Source organism: Urocitellus parryii, chromosome 11 (genome assembly GCF_045843805.1).
Source record: "Urocitellus parryii isolate mUroPar1 chromosome 11, mUroPar1.hap1, whole genome shotgun sequence".
NCBI lineage: Eukaryota > Metazoa > Chordata > Mammalia > Rodentia > Sciuridae > Urocitellus > Urocitellus parryii.
The window spans coordinates 19,197,560-19,212,528 of record NC_135541.1 but is presented as its reverse complement, the minus strand read 5'-3'; the positions used below and the strand labels follow the sequence as shown (position 1 = coordinate 19,212,528).

The following is a 14,969-nucleotide window of genomic DNA, read 5'->3' as shown; positions in this document are numbered from 1 at the left end:
GGGTGGAGGCTGGGGCCCAGAGGGAGGGCAGGAGACTGCAGATTTGGGAAGCTTTTTCCTTTGAAACCACGAAGTCCACCTCTCACTGTACAGGCAAGGAAAGACCCAACAGCAAGGGGCATCCCAGGGCACAGCGTGTTGGCAGCACCAGCACTGAGACTCTTCCCCACCTCCTCGCTCAGGAGAGGCCCCAGCCCTTCCCAGCCTCCCCGAGCTGTCAGTCAAGGTTGGGCACTGGAGATAGCCAGCTCCCTTCATCTCCCTTCTCTGTGGAGGACCCAGGAGGCAGCTCCTGCCCAGGCGGGTTGCAGCAGAGAATCCCAAACTCTGGCCAGTGGTTCTCTCTCAACTCCCAGTGGGGTCTGATATTGACTTGGGCTGTGCTGACCCCTTCTGGTGACTGGTGGCATTGCAATGCCCCCCAAGAGCTTTTCCCTCAGCTAGGCAACCCCCACAGCCAACCCAAGACACCACCCTCTCCCCACCGGGGAACGGGGAACGCAGCAGTCCTTCCCTCTAAGCCCCTCGCCACCCCCACTTTCTTCAGTAAACATTCCAATTCACACATCTGTTCTCATCACCTCCCTGCTCTGAACCGTCAATGGCTCCCCAGTGCCTCTAGCAGTTTTGAGACTTAATTTTAGAGTCCCTGAGCCTTTTTCCACTCAAACCTCAACCTATAAAACAGAAAGAATCTGAGCTGCTGTGGCTAAGACAAGGATAGGGTCCTGGAGTTCCACCTTCTGGGTCCCCACTTCATTCCCAGTTTCCAGGGTCCCCCCAGTCGCCCCCAGAGCTCTGAGAAGTACAGATTGGAAACCACTTGCCTATTTGGTGAAGTTTAGCATGGCGTTCAGGCCTTCAGTCGGGCCGTGACTCCTCCAGCCCCCTCTCCTGCCCTGCCATCCCGCAGACGGAGAGCCTGGTCAGTAGGTGTGTGACCATTTCCAGATCTTCATCTTTCTCCCGAGTGTGGACTATACCAGTTAGGTCAAAACAGAATGAGGACTAGAAGCCAGAGGTCCTTGAACCCTGGGCCAGGCCTAGTCTCTGTGGGCTGGGCCAGGCCCTGCTGACTGTTGGGGTGCTGCTTTCCAGGGCAGCGAAGGGATTCGAGGCCCAGCAGGCTTGCCTGGTTCCCCTGGGCCACCAGGACCCCCTGGGATTCAGGTAGGTGTGTGCCCTCAGCCTGGAGGCGAGGGCCGTATGCATGTGTGTGTGTATGTGTGTGTGTGTATGTGTGTGTATGTGTGTGTGTGGTGGGGGTGCGAATGGAGTGAGGAGCAGGGAGTTGGGCTGGGTCAGCTCTCCCTCCTCCCAGGGCCCTGACACAGCCTGTAGAATCACCCTTTTCCTGTCTCTAGGGCCCCGCCGGCCTGGACGGTCTAGACGGGAAGGATGGCAAGCCTGGCTTGAGGGTGAGATGGTGGCCAGGGAGGGCAGGCACCTCTTCCTCTCCTTCTCTAAGAGCCAAAGCCAAGGGAGCCCTGGTGAAGAGAACTGAAGTGCCCCTCCCCTTTGTCGGAGATGTCCATTCCCCCCTTGCTCTCTCCTGTTGCATCCTCTCTGGTTTCTCAGATCAAATGGCCTTCACCAGGCTAGACAAGGTTCTGAGCTGGGGCTCACCAAGGCAGGACAGTGACATTTTAAATAGAAACTCAGGCAACTAAAGAAACTAGGCTGGCTTTCGGAGAGAATCCGGCTGCAGACATGGAAGGCCTTGAGCAAGCCCTTCTCCCTGGGCGGAGTTTTGCGGGGATGGGACCAGGCAAAGGGCATCAAGATCACTGCCCCCCACACTGTACCCAGAAGAAGGAAAACTAAGGCCCAGAGAGGCCTGGGTTCTCTCAGGGTCCACAGCCAGTGAGAGGTCGAGCCAGGTCGATTCCTCCTCTGCCCCACGTGACATTGCCGCCACGCTGGGCTGGCCCAGGGAGGGCTGGAGCAGGGATGGCAACGGTGAATGAGTTGCTCTGGTCTCTTTCCCTAGGGGGACCCTGGTCCCGCTGGCCCCCCCGGACTCATGGGACCCCCGGTAAGTTGAACTGCAGGAAGGGGCTGAGCCGCTGCAGCCTCAGCCTGGGTGGGTGGGCCGCTCCCATCCTCCAGACCCCATGCACCAAGTCAGGACTGGATCGGTTCCATTTGTTTAACCAGAGGAAGGAGGCTCTGGGAGAAGCCTCTGGATGAGGTGAGGGATGTGATCGCTCCTTGCTTTTTCTTCCAGGGTTTCAAGGGGAAAACTGGACACCCTGGCCTCCCAGGACCTAAGGTAAAGGTGACTTCTGGAGAGCAAGTCTTCTCTGCTCTCTTCTTTGCCACCTTCTGACCTGAGGGCACCAGAGGGACTGTGGCTGGAGATAGGATAGGTGGCAGGGTGCCTTTGATGAGGGATCCATTTGGGGTGGGTTTCCCAAGCTCTGGCTGACCCTCTCTCTTCTAGGGTGACTGTGGCCAACCAGGCCCCCCTGGTAGCAGCGGCCGGCCCGGCGCGGAGGTAAGGTGGGATCTGTGCCCACAGCGGGCTTTCTGAATCTGGATGCAGCCGCTTCCTGCCACTCCTGCCCACAGTGGCTGCCTTCTCTCCTGGCCTTCTGGGGCAGAGGTTCACCCACACTGCACATCTCCCTCTCAAGTGTTGTAACTGGTCCCCTCCCAAGAAACAGCTGTGCCACTCACCTACAAGGAAAGCATGCTCCTCTGGCCATTGGCATTCCCACCTCCCTGCTCACCCGTCTCCCATCTAAGTAGCCACAGGTGTGCCAGGCAATCTGTGTCTGTGTCATCTTTTTTCTCTGTCTCCCACAGGGTGAGCCTGGTGCCATGGGACCCCAAGGACGACCTGGGCCCCCTGGCCACATTGTGAGTTAAACTGTTTTTGTCTCTGCTTCTTGGGATGTCGGGAAGCCACTGTGGGTGGTGGTGGGCAAGTCACTGATGGCCTGAAAGGGCGCTTCCCTAGACATAGAGAGCTACAAGGGGCTGTGGGCTCACCCGATTCAGCTATCCCCAAGCTCTCCGCCTCTTGTTTTCTGGGCACATCCATGTTCACTTATCACAAAGGGCATTCGGTTAGTCAACAAATAATTATGGAGCACCTGCTCCCTGCCAGGCACTGTTCCAAGCATTGGGGTGACAGCAGTGAGCAAGACAGACAGGCCCCCCCCCCATCTCATGGCACTTCAAGGCAGGCACCACACTGGTGCAAAAGCATCAGGCAGAGGTGATATTACAGAGGGGCCAGGAGCTGGCTTTGGAGGAACACTTAATGGAGAAGGGACATTGAAGCTGAGGCCTGAATAAAAGGACGAGTCAGCTCTGAGGAATCCAGGGGAAGAGCCCAGGGCAGAGGGGTCTGCTGATGCACAGGACCAAAGCAGCGAGAAGCTTGGTGTGTCTGAGGAGCCCTGGGAGGTCTGCATGGCTGGAGTGCCGTTTGAAAAGGGTGGAGAGTGGGGTCAGAAAGCTGAGCCTTGAGAAGGACACTGTGACATACTGGAGGCCCTCAGAGGTGCTATCAGGAGCATGGGAAAGTGGTGATGGGTAGCTGTAGTGGAGAGGGGAGTCAGGATGGATCTAGGATGTGCTTGGTGGTGGCAGTCTGGGGCAGAGGCAGGGTGGAGTGTAGAAAGAGCAAATAAGGACAACTCCTGAGTTTGGCCTGGGTGAGGTAAGTAGGTGGTGTGTTTACGAGATGGAGAGACTCGGAGAGGATTCATTAAGCAATAATGAATTTCCCATCTATTTTACTCATCGGTAGCGCAGATAGCTGCCAATTGGTGCCTTTGATCAGTGTGACGGCACCAAGCTGATAGGGCTCCAGGGACAGCGAATACACTGGCATTTCTTGCAGCCCTGTTGTGCTGGCTGCATAATCTCCAGGAGGCTTTTAGAAATGTTAAAAATAGTTCATGACCAAAAAAAAAAAAAAAAAAAAAGGAATTCTCAAGTCCCCGTCAATGTTTTAATGTACCTGAAGGGGTCCAGAAGCCCTCTCCTGGGGACCCCAGATCTAGACCAGTTCCTCCTCACTTTACAGATGAAAGGAGTCTCATACTCTGTATTGTGGCCCCAGGGGAGACTCAAGGGACAGGGGTCAGGGTATTGGGGGGAGGAGGTGAGGGCTCCTCCTCCTGTTCCTGTAGGTGAAGCCCAGGTCCCTTGCTGCATGAGAGTTCCAGTGCTGGACATTTCTATCCCAGGAGTCTTAGATGAGTGGAACAGAGGCCATGGCTTCTGGAACTTTCCATCTGCGAAGGTGGATGAAGGTGCTCTGAGAGAGAACTGAGTTCCCTGGGGTTCAGAGGTGTCACTGTGACCAGAGAGGAGACATTTGAGCTGTGCCTCAGAAACAAGGATATGGATCATCAGAGATGGGACAGCCCAGCAGGAAGGAGCATTCCTGGGGGTTCCTCACTGTCCCAGGGTTAGAGGGTTCCAAGAGACTGGGCTTCAGTGCCTGGCCACTGAGCTTCTTAGTGTGTGTTGGGTTGGTGCTGAGCCCCCACCCTTCGCCCCCTGCTGTATAGACCCCAGATCCTGGTCTTCCTTCCTCCTTAGAATAGCAGGAAGTGAGGCTGCCTCTGGGAAAGCAGGGGTCTCAGAAGACACCGCCAGTAGTTCATTCTCTTGGGCCCTTTGCCTTTGGCCTCTGGCTATAGCTCCCAGGTGTACCACTCAGTGGGTATTAGCTGTAAGGGTCCTGTGTCCCGGAGGGAAGGAAGGGTTTCAGGAAGAGCATGGAACAGGGCAGTTCGGGCCTGCTCGAGCTCTCAGCCCTCTGCCCCTCATCTTGAGAGCCTGTTTCTATCCCACTGATTCCATCGCTTCTCTTTAGGGGCCTCCGGGGCCTCCGGGCCAGCCAGGTCCAGCTGGGATCTCTGCGGTGGTGAGTGACACTTCCCATCATTCCTCCCTCCCAGGAGTGTTGCCCTGTTCTGTTGTGGGTTCCTTCTGGAGGTATCCAGAGGGATGGAAAACAATTTTGTCGCATCCCCACTTCTGCCACCTGCCTTACCTACCTCCAAAGATCCCCACTCTGGGATGAGGCTAGGGCTTCAAAGGCTGGAGGCCATCCCAGGGCCCTGCTGCAGATTCAGGCAGCAGCCCTCCTCATGTGGGGCCTGGGAGGTGGGGACATGGTCCCTGGTACATGGTGGATGGTCTGTCTCTGGCTTGGTGGGGTCCACTTCTACCCCCACCCACCATTCTCCTTCCTATTCTCTAGGGCCTGAAAGGAGACCGGGGAGCCACTGGAGAAAGGGGCTTGGTGGGCCTCCCAGGTCAGCCTGGCCCACCTGGACACCCTGGTCCCCCGGTAAGACCCCTTATCTTATAGCACAGGTCAGAGGAAAGGGTCAGCTGGCTTTGCCAGTTGGGCTCAGCTTTGCACACCTGGGATCTCCAGCGGAGGAGAGGCATTAGTATAGCAGGACCACAGCAAGGAGCCCATACCTGGGACAACTGCACACTGGGAGTGACAGGCCCTGCCAGCCAGTGCACACAGGTCACTGCCTCTGAAGATGTGCCACTGACCTCATGCAAATTCTTCAATGAGTTATCAGACAGAGGAGACTCTGTCCCTGTCCCGCCCCCACCCCTGCCCTAGGGATACTTGCCAGCAACCACAGTCTTTGAAAATGTCAGGAACCAGAAATGCAGTGCTATTACTGTAACTTTCTGAGCTCCTCAGAAACCACAACGTGGTCTCAGCTCATGTTTAGCACTGAGTGATGCTATATTGGTCACAGACCATGTGCTGAATGGTGAGCTCGGTGCTTGATGCACATTTTGTCTTACTCTGTATGGCAGCCCCACTTGGTCGATCTGGTTGGCCCCATGTTACAGATGAGGAAACCAAGGCTTAGCCAGGCTAAGCAGGTTGCTCAGAGTCACACAGTGGAAGAGCTAGACTCCCACCCTACTTGATTCTAGATCTTGAGTCCTTACCCAGTCTGCAAATATCCAGACAAAGGTGACCCACATCAGCTGGAACTGATTGCTAGTCTCTGGGATGATAGCCTCTAGGAGACAGGGACTCAGGTCTCCTAGCCGCCCCCCTCCCCGCCCATCAAGTTCTTTCCACCATGTGGGCTCTCCTTCAGGTAGCAGTCACAATGACCTGAGACTGGGGGCCTGGGATGGGGTGGATGAGTCCAGTTAGTGTAGGGGTGACAGTTAGCCCATGTGCCAGGACAGCCTAGGTGGCTTCTGCTGCTTATTCTGATTCTTGCCAAGGATCCTGGACAGGTCCTTCCCTCAGGAGCCCCCAGAACCCCAGAACCCCAGAATTCTATTACTCACTGGGCAGTCACAGATTCTTTGTCCCTAGCAGCCCGCCAGAAGGCAGATAAGCAGGGGGTGGGCAACCTCTCCTGTTGTGGGGAGGGAGCTGGCTCAGGCTCATCCTGGCAAATCTCACTGAGGACAGAGGCTCACAGTTCATGTGTTCCTTCAGCAAACATTTACCATATACTCAGAGCCAGGGAGTGTGCAAGGTGTGGGATCCCAAGCGAAGAGGCACAGTCTGTTCTTCCCTTGCAGAAATCAGTCAAGGAGGCAGCTGGGAGCCATCAGTGTGGGCTCCCAGACCAGGCTGGAGTGTGAGGCATCAGAGGGTGAGGGATGCAAGATTGGCACCTCTTGGTGGAGCTGGGTGTGCCCGGTGGGCAAGGTGAGGTTTGCAGGGTCAAACTGGGTCACAGCTTATCACATGTCCATTGCTCTCTCCTCCCCAGGGTGAACCTGGTGCAGATGGTGCGGCCGGCAAAGAGGTACTGTTATGCTGGCACCCTTACCCTTGGGAATGCTGCTTGGCTTTCTTAGTTCCCAGCTTGCCCCGGTCCCTCCTTATTCGTTCAGTCAGCACTCCCTGCGTGTGCAGACCATCTCCAGACAGAATCCATAGCCGCAGGTTCCATGTCTATGGATTCAACTGAGATTGAAATATTCAGAAAAAAAATTGCTGGACTGAACATATATAGATTTTTTCCTTGTCATTATTCCTTAAACAATACAGTATCCCAGAATTTATAAAACATTAACCTTATCTTAGTATTAGAAGTAATCTAGAGATGATTTAAACGACATAGGAAGATTTGCGTAGGTTTTGTGCAGATACTACCCTATTGAATACAAGAGACTTGGGTTTCCACAGATTTTGGTGCCCAGGGGGGTCCTGAAACAGTCAGGATTCAGGGGAATGACTGTATACAGGGAACTGGTAATTCTTGTTGCCTTGGGGGAGAGGAACTAGAGACTAGGGGACAAGGACAAGGATGGCAGTGAGTCTTGTTTTGTGCTTTTTTTTTTTTTTTTTTTTTAACCCTGTAGCTGGTCAAAAAGAGACAGTAATGAGAACAGCGTTCCCTGGGCAGCAGGTCTTGCCCGGCCCTCCACTGACTCAGACTGGCCCTCTCACTCTGACTTCTTTTCACTTCTTCTCATCTGTGATGAGGGACCCAGCTAACAGGATCAAACAAGGCCATGCCCCAGGGGACATCATTCTCCCTTCCAGCTGTCAGCCCCTCTGTTGGCAGAGAGACTGTCATCTCTTCTTACACAGAGCCCAGCTAGATGCAGCCTGGGGCCTGGGCCAGTGAAGATGATCTTTTTATTGCATTGACCTCCCCAGAGGTCTCAGAGATGGTGCATAGACTTGACCCCTGACTTTGGTTTCTTCTAGGGACCCCCTGGAAAACAGGGACTCTATGGACCTCCTGGTCCAAAGGTGAGTAGGCAGCGGCTGGGTTTGAGAGGAGTGGCTCATGTATCAATCAAGCCTAGCTCTAAGCTATGATGTCAGTTACAGAAAGGACATAGGAAGGCCAGTGGGCAGAACTGGGAGCACCTGTGAGTCCGCCTCATATGGGGTCATTCCAGGGCTCTTAGCTGTGGCTGGGGATGGAAATCTCTGCTCCCTCTCACTCACATCCAACCCCCTTTTCCTGGCCTGGGATAAAAAGAGGCCCTTGAGCAGCAGTGCTCCCTGCAGTCCAGCCATATTGACCCTAGAGTAGGGCAAGTTTTCTACTTTTCTTTTCTTTTTTTTTTTTTTTTTTAAATAGAAGACTGGACACAGCACTGTGGGATCTGGGGCTGAGAGAGGCTGTGTAAAGAACAGGGGCATTTCAGCTGGGGAGGAGGTGTGCCCTGGGAAGGGATGAGGGAGGGCATCCAGGCAGGGAGAACTTAGACAGTAGGCAGGATCAGAGTGTTACAACCAGGGGGGGCTGGCTGGAACTGGAGGTCAGGAGATGAGGCTGAGGAAGGTGTGACCAGGAGCATGTCATGAATGGCCTCGAGTGCCTGGCAGGGAAGTGGGGTCTTTATACCAAGGGCAGTTGGGAGCCACACCATGAGAACTGATTTCTAGAAGGGTTAGGGTTAGCGTTAGGACTAGGACTGCTCTGGTGACAGTGAAGCGGAGTAGGGAGAGAGGCTGGAGACCTGGTGGGAACAGGGAGAAGAAGGGGTGGATTCCTGAGACATTGTGACACAGTCTTGGTGGTGGCTGGTAATGCTGGACTGTGACTTCCTCTTCTTGTAGGGTGATCCAGGACCTGCAGGACAGAAGGGCCAGGCAGGAGAGAAGGGAAGATCTGGCATGCCTGGCGGACCTGGCAAGAGTGGCTCTATGGGGCCTGTTGGGCCACCAGGTCCTGCAGGAGAGAGAGGCCACCCTGGGTCTCCAGGTCCTGCGGGAAGCCCTGGATTGCCCGGTGTGCCTGGCTCCATGGTAAGGAGAGGCTGGCAGCTCTGGGCACTGTCCCAGAGCAGGCATGTGGGATGGAGCATGGGTCCTTTTGGAAGCTCTTGCTGACATTCTGCAGGAAAGAGCATGACTCCGTCTAGGTGGTTCTTAACTGCATGGGGAGGGTGGGGGTTACAGGTCCCTCTCCCCAGCCAACTATACTCTGCACAAAATGCTTGAGTACCATCTCAGGGAAGGTAGGACTTTGGATTTAAAATCTGTGGGAGGATTCTGGACCTTTACCCTCCTTTATTTCCATCAAGGCTGCTCCCAGAGAGAGTGTAAAATTGAGGCAGGTTTTCTTGTCTTCCCTCAGGGAGACATGGTGAATTATGATGAAATCAAGAGGTTCATCAGACAAGAGATCATTAAAATGTTTGATGGTAAGTGGCAGCCGGCTGGGTGGCAGTGGGGGCCACTTGCCCTTCCCAGCTACTTCTCCACCCAGCCCTGGCCTCCTTTCCCTTAAAGCTTCCATGTCCTCCCCTTCCACCGCCCACACACTTATAGGCCAAGGGGATGACAGACATGTGTTCAATTATCCATCCGACCTTCCTTGTCACCTGCTCTGTTCAGAGATAAAAGGATTCCCTCCTGCCCTCCTGGTCTCTACTTGATCAAGGTGGCCGACAAGAAAATTGATTTCAAATGAACCTGCAGGGAATGATTCCTAAACAGAGGGGCAAGCAGCCATTGAAAGATGGCTGCTGTGGTTTATTTTAACTTTTCATCCAATGTTGATGAGCTGGGGGCTGGGGGCATGTGCAGGCTGTCCTGGGAGGGCGGGGCTGGGCATCCTGCTTGGGAAGCATGCAGAGCAAGGAGTCGACTTATTCTGAAGCCAACAGTGAACCAGTGAAGGGTACTGGAGAAGTGAGATGCTGAAATTAGATCTGTGCTCCCCAAAGATCTGGGACCAATCCCCATGTTCCTTGTCCTGATGTCCTTTGGAGAAAGGCCGTTCCATATTGGTGCCATGTCTATGGCATTTGTGGTCTTGAGTCCCTGGAGCCCCCTGTGACCTGCACTGTCCTTTCTTACAGAGCGAATGGCTTACTACACCTCCAGGATGCAGTTCCCCATGGAGATAGCGGCAGCTCCTGGTCGGCCAGGGCCGCCAGGGAAGGATGGTGCCCCAGGTCGGCCAGGTGCTCCAGGATCACCCGGACTCCCTGGTCAGATTGGCAGAGAAGGGCGACAGGGTTTGCCAGGAATGAGAGGTAGTTCTGCCCTCTGGTTCCCCATGGGCATATGCAGCCTTCTGGGGGCTGGCCTGAGCATTGTATTTGTATATGTGTTTCAAGGAATCTATCATTTTTCTGCTCAGAGATAAGACTTCTTATTTCTCTTGTCCAGGGTTGCCTGGTACCAAAGGTGAAAAGGGAGACATTGGCATTGGCGTTGCAGGAGAAAATGGTCTCCCTGGACCCCCAGGTAGGAAAACCCAGCATTTGAGTTGATGAATCCAGAGCCAGCAGAGGTCCCAATTCTTAATGTTCCTTCAATGACAAAGTGTGTAGAACTCCAAATATCTACAGGGCAGTCATCCACCATTTACAGCAATGTCACTGTGTTAAGACACTCTGCTAGGGGTGGAAAGAAAGACCCAGCTTCTGCCCTTAGTTTAAGCTGAGCTAGCATGATGTAGTGGGCGAGAGCTGTACACAGTTCAAGTTCAAGTTCAAGTCTTGCTCTGCATCCTACTGGCTGTGTAATCTTGAAGAGGTCACTTAGGTCCTCAGCGTTGCTTTAAAAAATGCAGGCATGGCAATGTAGCCTGAAAGAGAATAGCCAAATTCTGATGACCTAGCTCTGAGGTCCAACTCTATTACTTAGCTTGAAATGCAACCTCTCTGAGCCTGTGTCCTCATCCACAAAATTAGATAATAGTTCTCTCCTCAAGGAGCTGTTGTGCAGTGACTAATGCATACAAATCACCCAGCCCCCTGCATGGTCGCAGAAGCTCTCAATAAAATGAGCCAGTGGTATGGTTGTCCTTGTTAGATCAATGTGAGGTTCAGATCAGATCTTCATGAAAACAGGTTGTGACTTGACAAATATGCATCAAATGTAAATATATTACTAACTATGACCATTATTTCTTTTCTTCTTGTGGTCTGGTCTCCTGATTTCCCTTCTGTGACTCTTCCCTCCCTAGGTCCTCAGGGGCCGCCAGGGTATGGCAAGATGGGTGCAACTGGGCCGATGGGCCAGCAAGGCATTCCTGGCATCCCTGGTCCACCAGGTCCCATGGGCCAGCCAGGCAAGGCCGGCCACTGCAACCCCTCAGACTGCTTTGGGGCCATGCCAATGGAGCAGCAGTACCCACCCATGAAAAACATGAAGGGGCCTTTCGGCTGAAATCACCACCTGCCGCAAGATGAAGGACTTCATTGGGAATAATTGGCCAAAGCGTTCAGGACTCTGTGATAGGTTGTGAATGTTTGTGTGGTTGGTGTTGTTATTGTTAATTGCTGTTAATATTTTTTTAACAATAAAGAAATAAAACTATCTGCAGTCCCACTTGCAGTGGGATTCCCCTGGTGCTGCAGCCGCATCTCCCTGTCATCCTCTTCTTCTCATTTGGTCCCAGAGCCACAAAGGCGTCATTGTCCATGGTCAGCCAAAGGCGTAGTGAGGTGCTGTTGTATAGGATGTCCCCAGCTTAATTTCCCTCTCCAGATGCTTCTGGTTCATCCTTTGGTCTTCCAGGCCTGTGTCTTATCCTCATGGCTCACTTGCTCCAAGTTGGGGATCTGCTCAGTCTTTTCTCCCAAGGGAACCAAAAGCAGGTTTGAAGACCCCACTTCCAGCTTGTAAAGGACCCTCCCTGTTTCTTTCCTAAGGAAACCAGTGTGTGCTACCCCACCCATCCTTGCCCACCCTCCTCACTTCCTGATCCAGCTGGTATCTTGGGAGGTGCCACCCAGTGCTGAGGTGTGTTCGTCCACCTGGAAACCCTCCCAGGCTCTTCTCCGTGCTCTAGTAATTCTGTGATTAGAAATCCTGGCCAACAGGGGAAAAGACAGGTTCCAGCCCCTGCCTAGGCAACCAGGGACTGCTTCTCGGAGAAATGAGACAGAACCTCCCGCCTATCCCAGTGCATGGCTCTGTCACCAGCTCTCCAGCTGCAGGCAATGACTTTCTGGACTGCAAATGGCATCTTTTGTTATTTGAACATGTGTGGTTCTTTTCCTGTACATCTTAGCCTAGGGCTTCAGAGACAGCCAGGCTGGATCAGTGAGAAAGGGTCACAGGCAAGCCACCATCAGATCTAAGCTTGTGGTCCTCAAAGTCCAATGGAGGCTTGGTGACCCATCTGCTGTCTCCTTCTCCGTATGTAAAAAGGAAAGGAAGAAAAAAAAAAAGAGTGAATTGAACATTACAGAAAGTATTCTGTCTCAAGCTTCTTCCTTCTCTACTTTTCAGATCGCCTGTCCTGATGGGCTGTGGCTGCCCTGTGAGAAGGCAGCAGGGCACGGCCAGGGGACTTCCAAAGAAAGCTTTTTGACTGGCCCCAGATTTGGGGAAGGTTTATTCAACTTGGATAAACTTCAAAGGGATGGATCACAGAGCAGGCTCAGAAATGTACTCAAAGTCTAGATGTTTATCCAAACTGCCTGAAGCCCTCAAACCGGCTGTCAAACCTCTCCAGAGCTGGCATTGCCCGCACATTTTTGAGTATTCCCTTCTCTGGTTGGGCCCCAAATTCCAGGAGACCTGCCTACGGATGGCTTCAGAACCTTTTCCTCCCCCCCCCCACCCCCCCGTCAGGGACAGAGGTGTGCCCGTGGCCAGAGGAATGAAATCAGGCAGACAGACTCCTGAGCATGCCTGAGCGCCTCGTAGGCTGTTTTTAGATACGGGAGGAGTCGATTCTTTTTTCATCTCTCACCAGCAATTCTCAGTTAACCCTGGTTCTAACAGAAAACATTAAAAAGCAAATACATCATCTTTGCATTGAAGTATCAGCCAGGTTTTTGGACGGTGGATGAGGACAGATGTTAAATCACTCCCACTAGAAAGCCAGGCTCCACTCTCAGCCCCGTCTGCGAAACGAACTGATGATGGGACTCAAGATTGGGAGCACGTTGGCGTGAGTAGAAAGAGGGAAGCCAGGGCCAGCTGTTGAACTGAGCAGGTTGGCTCTGAAGGCCAGAGGGGGAAACTGCCATATGGAAACATCAAACTCATCCCCTTAGAGGGTCTCCAGGGAATGGATCCTTATAAAGTAAATGATGTTTCCTTCGCTCTTCTTCCTGAGTCAAATTCACGCTGCTGTTCGGGGACTCTACGACAGGCTAGGTTTAAGCTTTCATGATTTGAGTGCTGGTCTCCCCGGAGTTTGAAATTGCTGTATTTTCTTGGACCATGAAGAACCAGATGGGAAGCTGAATTTTATAGTCTCTTCTTCTGTGGTCAGCAAAAAAATATCTGTGGATCTTGCTCATCAGTTCAAGAGCTGGATAAGCTGAAGGGAAAAGAAGGAGGGGCACATGCCTCCTGCTTCTCTTAGGCAGTTTCGGCACATTCCTACCCTGTTATTCTCCCATCTTCATTTCCTAGTCTATTCCGGGCTTTTAAGGCAACACAGAGATCATTCAGATTGACAAAAGTCTAACTTGAAGAGTCCATTTCCTCTTCTCACTTTGTGCCAGGAAATGTACTAGGCTCTGGGGATCCAAAGGCAAAGTAGACACATATGTTTCCTGTCCCCACAGAGTCTACAGGGAGACAAGACAAAGTAGGATGGTGGGGCAGGGGTAAGCATTGCTTGGGGGACCTGTCCATGTCGAGACAGAGAGAAATGGGTCCAAGCAGAGGGAACAGCATGTGCTGTTCAAGGTCTAGAGATGGCTGAGCACAGCAGGCTGAGTGATGGGACTCAGAACAATATGGTTGCTCTGCTGAGTGTTTGCAGGGGAGAAGCCACTGATGGGTACGACACAAAGGTACGTTGACTCTGGTTTGCCTAACGGGGAGTTTGCTGATGGCAATGTGAAGAATGAACTGGAAGGTCCTTAATTTGAGAAAACCTCTGTTCTCTAAGATGGAGAAAAGGCTATTGCCTATTTCTTCTGCAAAGAAAAATCCCAAATTCACTGCTTTCTGGAGTTTAAATATTTCTCTTTGCCTAATATTTTCTTCTATCGCCACAATTCAACAGAATCTAACTAGACTCCTTCACATGTGGTCTGTGAACCCCTTATGAGATTAGATCTTGGTTGTGGCTGACCTGAATCATTTATGGGAATAGAATATATCAAGGTCCTCTGGTTATGATCCCACAATGGAAGGGGAATGTGTCCAAATTGCCATGCCTGTTTTTCTCATTTTTTGTTTGATTCTGTGAAAATCCAACTCGAATTTAAGTTTCAGAACTGGATCTAGTTGGAGTACAAAGAATTAATTCCATAATCATTTGCTGGGTGTTGGCATTCCTTCTCAGTAAGCCATACAGGCGTGTGGAGCCCAGCCAGGAGGCAGCAGGGATGACATCTCTGGGGGAGGCAATATTTTCCAGTGGATGGCTTTCCATTACCAAGCTCTGTCTCACCTCTGATGGGTCAACCACAGGGCTCCCATGATCTCCGGAAGGTACTCTGTGCTCTACAAAGGGATGACATCCAAGTTTCCCCCTTTGGCTGAAACTGAAACAACAACAGGAACACCCCCACTCACCTCCGTCAGCCTCAGGTAGTTGAGGTTTTAGAAATGAGTTGATTGTTTTTCAATCTTTGGAAGATCCTGATCTCTCTTTCATCTAGTCCCCTCCAAAATAAACACACCTGGGCCTGCTGCAGGTCCTCAGAGGCACAGTCCTGGGTGTTGTCTTTGGCTGGTGTCTGACTTCTAACTGCCTGACAGAAGACTTGGCTTCCTCTGGCCCCCCAACAGAAAGTTCTACTAAGCCTTTTGCTTGGCAGAGGGAATGGAGGCGAGGAATTCTCACAGGCGGTGAATCCTCAGCACCTAGAACAGAGCCTAGCTAGTGCTAGGAACTCAATAGGCTAATGTGTTTGTGGAGTCATGAATATGCATCATGCTATCTCAGTTTGTAGATGTCACTATTTCTGGGAAAATATCCCCTACATCTTCAGTCCCGTACTTCAGAACTTCTTTCTTTCTGATATATTTTTGGGGGGTTACTAGGGATTAAATCCAGGGGTGCTCAACCACTGAGTCACATGCCCAGCCCTTTTTATTTTTTTATTTT

The 14,969-nt window shown here is 52.3% G+C and overlaps 1 protein-coding gene across 2 annotated transcripts in view; it reads left to right on the top strand.

The window, feature by feature from the left end:
* Positions 1-11,257, top strand: part of Col16a1 (collagen type XVI alpha 1 chain) — a 48,020-nt gene extending 36,763 nt beyond the window's left edge. For both annotated transcript variants that reach the window (XM_026391748.2, XM_026391747.2), the window contains 15 exons: positions 1,099-1,170; positions 1,365-1,418; positions 1,991-2,035; positions 2,228-2,272; positions 2,444-2,497; positions 2,809-2,862; positions 4,838-4,888; positions 5,228-5,317; positions 6,738-6,773; positions 7,685-7,729; positions 8,549-8,737; positions 9,069-9,135; positions 9,796-9,972; positions 10,109-10,186; positions 10,911-11,257. In XM_026391748.2, the coding sequence (XP_026247533.2) occupies positions 1,099-1,170; positions 1,365-1,418; positions 1,991-2,035; positions 2,228-2,272; positions 2,444-2,497; positions 2,809-2,862; positions 4,838-4,888; positions 5,228-5,317; positions 6,738-6,773; positions 7,685-7,729; positions 8,549-8,737; positions 9,069-9,135; positions 9,796-9,972; positions 10,109-10,186; positions 10,911-11,113 (1,260 nt within the window). In that variant the 3' untranslated portion in view covers positions 11,114-11,257. The remainder of the gene's footprint in view (positions 1-1,098; positions 1,171-1,364; positions 1,419-1,990; positions 2,036-2,227; positions 2,273-2,443; positions 2,498-2,808; positions 2,863-4,837; positions 4,889-5,227; positions 5,318-6,737; positions 6,774-7,684; positions 7,730-8,548; positions 8,738-9,068; positions 9,136-9,795; positions 9,973-10,108; positions 10,187-10,910) is intronic.
* The last annotated feature ends 3,712 nt before the right edge of the window (positions 11,258-14,969 follow it).